Source organism: Ipomoea nil, unplaced genomic scaffold (genome assembly GCF_001879475.1).
Source record: "Ipomoea nil cultivar Tokyo-kokei standard unplaced genomic scaffold, Asagao_1.1 scaffold2759, whole genome shotgun sequence".
Lineage (NCBI taxonomy): Eukaryota > Viridiplantae > Streptophyta > Magnoliopsida > Solanales > Convolvulaceae > Ipomoea > Ipomoea nil.
Genome location: NW_017619187.1, coordinates 1877717 through 1885364, shown reverse-complemented (window position 1 = coordinate 1885364; position 7648 = coordinate 1877717). Strand labels below are relative to the sequence as shown.

Here is a 7648-nt window from a genome sequence, read left to right as displayed (position 1 = left end):
CTTCTGATTGAATCTTGAACATCCAAATTGAAGACCTTTACAGCAGCAACCAACCCAGCAGCAAAAGTCCCCTTGAACACTGAGCTAAAACTCCCCCTCCCAATCAGGTTGCTCTCTTCAAAGCATTCAGTAGCACCAAGAATTTCATAGTACGAAATCCTCTTGAGTGCAACATCAAGTGAATCTTCAGCCCGAGGCTCCCTTTTTTTGTTTCTCTTCCAGAACGTAAGCAACCAAACTAATAGAACAGCAACAACAACCACTGATACAAGAGATGGCAAAACATACTTGAGAAATATGGCAATATTTCTCGGTTTTCCTTTACCTTCTTTGCATTCCATGACATGGAATCGAGAAGCTCCACATAGTTCCTTGTTACCCATGAACGATTCCATGCTAAATTTTGCAAAGGGTCCACCATTTGGAATTTTACCACTTAGATCATTGAAAGACAGGTTTAGATGCACTAGATCTTTGAGCTTCTCCATCGACTTTGGAATACCACCAGAGAGGCTGTTATTAGATAAATCTAATGCTTGCAAGCTTATGAGACTACCAAATGACTGAGGAATAGGACCTTGAAGCCTATTTGATGATAGAGAGAGATTAAGCAAATTCTGAAGTTGCCCAATGGTGTAAGGAATTTCTCCAGAAAATTGGTTACCTGAAAGATTGAGGTATACCATGTTGTGCATATTTCCAATTTCAGAAGACAAGGTACCACTAAGAAAATTGGACGACAAGTCCAGCTCCAAGACATCTTTGTTATTCCAGAAGCCAAGCGGTACAGTAGATGTAAATAAATTGGAACCTAAATATATTTTTCTCAAAGAAGATATATTTCCAAAACAGCTTGGTATGCTCCCTGAGAGCTTATTGTCTTCAAGATGCAATTCAGATAAGTCTCTCAGATAGCATAAGGTGTTTGGTATTGATCCCTCAATTTTGTTGTTATGTACGAATAAACCCTGTAATCTCAGCAAATGTCCCAATGTTCCAGGAAGCGAACCTGAGAAGTTGTTTTGGTTCAAGTCCAGAGAAATCAAGTTGTTGAAGTTGCTGATTCCACTAGGTATGCTGCCTTTAAAGTGACAATCTCTTGCATATAAGATTTCCAATGATGACGACTTATTGCCAACATCTAACAAGTTGGGAAGAACTGTGTTGAATGGATTGCTGGCCAAAATAACCATTTTCAAATTCTTGCATTTCGACAATGAAGTGAGTAGGCTTAGCTCATTGGCCGATGGATCATTTGTGATATGGTTTTCTTCTATGGAAAAATATTGAAGTTGGTGTAAATTTTCAACCACCAAAGGTACATTGCCGCTGAACATGTTATGCCCAAGATCAAGCACTGTGAGTTGGGAGGCATTTGATATAGTGCTAGGAATGGTTCCACTGAATTGGTTGTCGCCGAGAAGAAGTCCTTCAAGACTTGGTGAATTCCAATGTCTTAGGCCTGGTTGAAGATTGCCATTAAGTTTATTTATTAACAACTCAATCACTTGTAATCCAGAGATGTTGAAAATGGAGGATGGTACTTCACCACTAAAATTATTTGAACTAAGAGTCAATCTTTTAAGACTTGATAGCTTTCCTAGCTCTGGAGGAATATTACCATCCAAATTGTTATTGTTAACAATAAAATTCTCCAAAGTCGATATATTGCCAATTGAAGGGGGTATTGTACCAGTCAAGCGGTTCATAAAAACTATAAACTCTCGAAGATTTGACAACTTCCCAATCTCTTTTGGCAAATATCCTGTAATAAGTTATGTAAAAATTTAGGAGTCAATCTAAACTTTGAGTCACTTTAGAGTAGCTGGGTTGAATTGATTTCAACTCACACATGAAACAAATTAAAAATGAGTTGCATAAAATTAATATTCATAATTGAATATGTTGTTACATGCATTAATATTATTTTAAGTGTAATTTTTATAATAATCATCAACTTATTCTAACCCACCAAACTTAAGGTGCAATTGCGAGCTGAGAGTGGTTGGAGAGGTCCACCCACCCAACAAGCATTATACATAAGGCAAGAGCTGTCAAAACGGGTCCAACCCGCCCAACAAGCATTATACATAAGGCAAGAGCTGTCAAAACGGGCCCAACCCGTCGGGTTGAGCCCGTTTAATCCGTATTTTAGACAGGCTGGGTTGGAGAATTTTCAACCTGGCTGTATAACACGTGTGGGATATGGGTTAGCTCGTGGAGCCAACTATGCCTTACATTTATATTTTTTTTTTGAAAGTTACTGGTTCTATTACATTGTAGTATCTGTTCATATACTTCCTCAACCTACTGAAACACAAAGAACCAATAACGCCTCCACTGAGGCTTGAACTCATAATCTTCCAATTGGAAGTCCAACTGGGATACCATTAGACCACATAGTCCTGGTATGCCTTACATTTATATAATTATATATTTATTTACATCATTCACAAACGGTATATATATAATTTATATATATAATTTATCTATTTATCTATAGTACATTTATTACAATATACAAGTATTAATTAATACAATTAATTGTATCTTTATAAAAATACTAGTTTTTTATGCACATTGCGTGATTGGGATAATCTCAATATTTATTTTCAAATAAATATTTAAATTATATCAAGACAATATTATATTGGATTTGTTATAATTGAATGTTGAATTTGCGTAATAAAATAGGTAATTCTAAATTTACAAATGCAAGATAATATAGTCAATATTGATTATAATTGTTAATAAAATAATTCTTCAAAAGGTTTAATGTGGTTGGTTGGAAATAGTCTTAATTGTTCACTTAAAGGGTGGGGATTCAATTCCTAACCTAGATAACATTAAAAATTAATAAAATAATTTTAAAAAAAAAAAAAATTTTAAAAACGGGCTGACGGGATGGCCCGTTTAGCACGTTAGCCCGTCCTACACGGGTTGGGTTGAGAAAATCTCACCCGTCCAAAAACGACACGACCTAACCCGGACAATTTCATGTTGAACCCTGGGCCAAGTTGGCCCGTTTTGATAGGTCTAGTGTGAGATAGATCACTAATATAAGATTAATTTTTAGTTTTTATTTTTTGACAGTTCATTTGTTGTATACTACCTAAAAATGAACTTTTTATACACTAAAAATGAACATTTATAAGTACTTCACCTCATAATTTACCCTGATCCAACCATTCTCATTACACACTCATTTGAGTTAGGATGTTTCAGAGCTACAATTGCACCACTCTAACCCACCCTTCCTTCCAAAATTTCTACTGGAGGCCAAAGGGCCTATAGTTGGGGCGTTTCACTGCCCCTGACCTCACTATTTTATAAAGTTCATTCCCTAAATAAAAATTTAATTTCATGAAGTTTTTTGAATTTACCTGTCAAGTTCATTTTTTCAAGATAAAGTTCCTGAAGAGATGACAGGTTCCAGATGTCCCTAGGTAATCTTCCAGAGAGTTCATTTTTAGACATGGAAAGTACTTGAAGTTTCCTGCAACTGGATAGAGATTGAGGGATTTCTCCATGAATATGGTTTTCGGAAATAGCCAGAATCTCCAATTGTGGAAGGAGATAACAAGGGTCATTTGGAAGAATTCCAGAGAGTTCATTCATCTGAAGGTTGAGTACTGTTAAAGATGAAATATTGAAGATTGTCCAAGGCAAATCTCCTGCATGCATGTATTAAAAGGCAGGCAGTATAAGTACGTACACATGGACATATTACATTCTACTATATATTATTATGTAATAAATTGGTAGCCATGCATATGTGTCACTAAATTAAAATTAGACAAAAAAACTAATTAAAAACCTCACATGTCAAATTGTTACCATATAGTTTTAACCACTCAAGCTCGGAAATGTTGCCAATTTCAGGTGGTATACTTCCATGAAATTCATTCTATCCTAAACTCAAAATTCTTACAGCATGTTTGGTTCACGGAATGAATTTTGAGGTAATAGAAATGCTATTCCATAAGGAATGGAGTAGGCAATGAATAGAATAGTAATTGTATTCTATTGTTTGGTTCGCGGAAGGAATAAACTTTATGAATTATATTACAGTGTTTTGTTGATTTAAGGAATAGAAATGAAATATGTTTTAAAAGCCATAAATATCCTTATAAAAATAAATGATGGTGGCCGTGGCGGTGGCGGTAGTGGCGGTGGCGGTGTTGCTGGGGTGGTGGTGCTGGTGGTGTTGCTGGGGTGGCGGCGGTGTGGTGGTGGCGGTGGCGACAGCGGCGACGATGGTGGTGGTCAAATAGGAAATAAATTTAATTGGGGTAAAATAGGAAATATAAACTTTAAGCTATTCCTGAGAACTTAGGAATAGCCTAATTCCAAGCCCCCCCCCCCCCCCCCCCTCCCTCCCCCCTCCTATTCCCTGGCAAGGGGAATAGGTCATTCCCGGGAACATTGGGAACAATGTTCCTGGGAATACAAGTGGTTACCAAACAGAGGAGTAGGCCTATTACTGAGAATAATGTTATGCCATTCCAGGCTTATTCCGTGAACAAAACAGCCCATTAGTTCCGTACATTTGGGTAGACTTGATGGAATCTGACCACTCAATCGATTGGCTGAAAGATACAAGCTTAGTAGCAGCCTAAAGTTATCACAAATGCCCCGTGGGAGCGTCCCTGAGAGATGATTATTTCCCAAGTTTACTAAACGCAAGGAAGAAACCTTGTAAAAAGTTGCAGGAATGTTTCCAGAGAGATGGTTGTAGGACATATCCAAACTATTACTGCTGATGTTGAAAGTTGCAAGGAATGAGAGGCCACCAATCTCCTCAGGAATGGTGCCGTTGAGAACCATATTGAAGAGATTCAATTGGGTCACTTTTTGGTGCTTAGCATTGCAAGTAACGCCAATCCAATGAGTTTGGAGAGACCAATTGCTAGACAAGATGAGAAAGGGGTCATAATTTAGCCCGCAAGGCCAGCTCTCGAACGACACTCGTGCACCAGGTACCCACGAGTCTGCGAGTTTTCCGTAAATTGGAAAAATTGGCATAACTTAACCCGCAAGGCTACCCAATTTCCTAGATGACATGACCACATTCGTGCCCACCTACACGAGTCAAGCCATGCTCATTTTGGGGTTTGATTTGCACCCCTGCACGCGAGAGAGAGCTTCTATACTATACAATTCAATAAGCCTTAGAAATGCTCTTGTATATTAGTGGTGCAAATCCACTTCCCAAACCATATGTGGGACAAAAGCTACTTAAAAACCTTCTCCCCTTCATTTTTTCAACTCAAATTGGTCTACTTTGAGAATCAATTTCTCATTCACCCATTATGCGTTTGCAGCGTACAATATATCAATCTCTTCGGCTCACTACGAAGAACCCGAATCCACTTTGACCCGGCCCAAATTAGAAGTGGACCCCACTAATAATTGTACCACAAAATAGCCACTTATTATGTCATTTTAAGCTATTTTTCCAACAGAAGAATATCTCGTAGTAGTGTTTCACGTTTCTTGAATCATCTCTCTCTTTTAAATAGATTCTCCGTCTTATGGTAGACAAGTAATCTTAAAAGATATTTCTTGTAGAAGATTACTGTCTTACCCTTTGAGGTGTATTAGAGATGAGGACTTTCTTGTAAAAACAACCCCATGTACTATAACTGCTCAGCCAGATAAATCCGGATAAGTCGGTGAAGTCCATCGGTAAGATTCCAAGGGCTTTGGCATAGTGTCTGCTCGATCAGGTCTCCACTCAATGCACTAACAGACACTACGACTTAACCTATCTAATTTTGCCATAATAATACAACGAATCACAACTCACAAGTTGCAGTTTAAAACATTCAAACATTAACAACATGCGGATATTTTTGGGAGTTAAAATGAAGCAAAGAAGATTGAACAACACTCTTTCATTTGCCAAATGCTTGTGACTTAGTGGTTTTTGATGATATAGGCAATTTAATGCGAAGGCAAAGTAAAAGAAAGCAAGGTGATATTTCTCACCCAAATTGGCGTCGTATTTGTATTTTTACAATATTTCAGCGTAGGGATGTCCAAATCAAATGAATCTTGCGCCAGTGGAAATTCAACTTGAAAGGCTACAACTTTTATGAGGATCATAAAGGTCAATTCAAAGGTTTAAGGGGTGAAATAACTTAGAAGACAGACATGTTGCATAGAAACTCTATTTAATTTGCTGGGCATGGGTTCAACCGTGGCCGCCTATACATGTGTCTAACTTTTAAAATTGTTTTTTGCCTTGTTTTAAAACATATTTCTTCCACCACAAAACACAACCTTCATTTCCCTTTCATTCCCTAGTTAATTTTAGCTCTAGAATAACATAGATTTGGATAGATTACTTGTTTCTCTCTATTTCCAAGCTCAAGACACTTTGCAATCTTAAATTTCAAATCTTCAATAGAGAAGTTTCCTTATTCATCTTTTTCCTTTGCTTTTTATTTATGATTTCAATTACTCCTTTAATATTGTGTATCTATTGTTATATTATGAGTAGCTAAGTGTTTTAGGACTAGGATTTGGTTTGATTTCTTGTCATTGATGCCTATTTGAGTTGTATTGCATAAAGTGGATTATTTAGGTGTTCTAGGTTTAATTGTTGTGTTAATTGGGTTTAATGTGAAATTATGTATAATTGTTAGATCCTGATTATATGCTTTCACTTGGAGTGTGTTTGTTGCTACGAGAGTAGAGTTTGTACACTAGCCACACATTCACACAGTCAATGCCCATTACAAGAATATTTTGGATGTTAAGGAGAATTTCTATTTTGCGTTCTTGTTTGGACAACTTTGAGTTGAATTTTCATGAGAGTGGAGTTCAAGGTGAGTTTGAAAATCCAAATAGCTACGAGAGTGGTATTTGGACACTTATGTGCATCTCACTTACCATATGCCATGTTTTAATTCCCTAATCTTTTGTACAATATTTGACATTATACCTTGAATCAACCAAGTCCCGGTCTTATGTTTTACTTATCATATTTATCATTTGTTTAATCATATCAAACCAACTCATTAACGATAGGTGATGATTCTCATTTTCTATCATATTTCACCCATTCTTAACCTTGGATTTTCAAACTAAAAGATTGTGTTTTATGGTTAGTTGTATCCAATTACACTTTGAAGAGAGTATAAAAGGAAGCAAAAACAAATAAAAAGGGAACAAAAATGCATAGAAAAGATCACACAAAAGCAAGACCAGGATAAGCGCAGAAAAAGGAGCCAAGACGAAAATCATAGCGTAGAAGCAAAAGCTATGCACGGGCGGTGGCACGCCCGTGTGTCGTTGATAATCGTATGTAGTATACGTGTCATGGAAAGAAGGTGTGGGGAAGGTGGAAATTCCCCGTGATGTTCTCTAAGGATGGCGATTGGGAACTGAACAATGCGCGACCAAGCACAAGTGCGTAAAAGCAGTAGAAAGCTAGGTCTCAAGACTTAAACAAAGATCATTATTAAAGCAACAAGTGAAAGTAAAGCAACAAGCAATTGTAAAGAAGCAAGTGAATAGAGGGGACTAGGAGTAGTTGTTCCTTGATTGTTTGCAAAATATTGGCCTAAGTATATGAAGTAGCGTAATGCATTGATCATGATTCTTGGAAGATGTTTCAATTGCCAAGCCACTCTCGCGGTCT

The 7648-nt window shown here is 37.1% G+C and overlaps 1 protein-coding gene across 1 annotated transcript in view; it reads right to left on the bottom strand.

Annotated features, from left to right (window-relative positions):
* Positions 1–7648, bottom strand: part of LOC109156827 (probable LRR receptor-like serine/threonine-protein kinase At3g47570) — a 43470-nt gene that overhangs the window by 22028 nt on the left and 13794 nt on the right. Inside the window, exons 2-3 of the mRNA XM_019304685.1 lie at positions 3384–3674; positions 160–1462 (exon numbers count right to left, since the gene is read on the bottom strand). Of these exons, the coding sequence (XP_019160230.1) occupies positions 160–1462; positions 3384–3674 (1594 nt within the window). The remainder of the gene's footprint in view (positions 1–159; positions 1463–3383; positions 3675–7648) is intronic.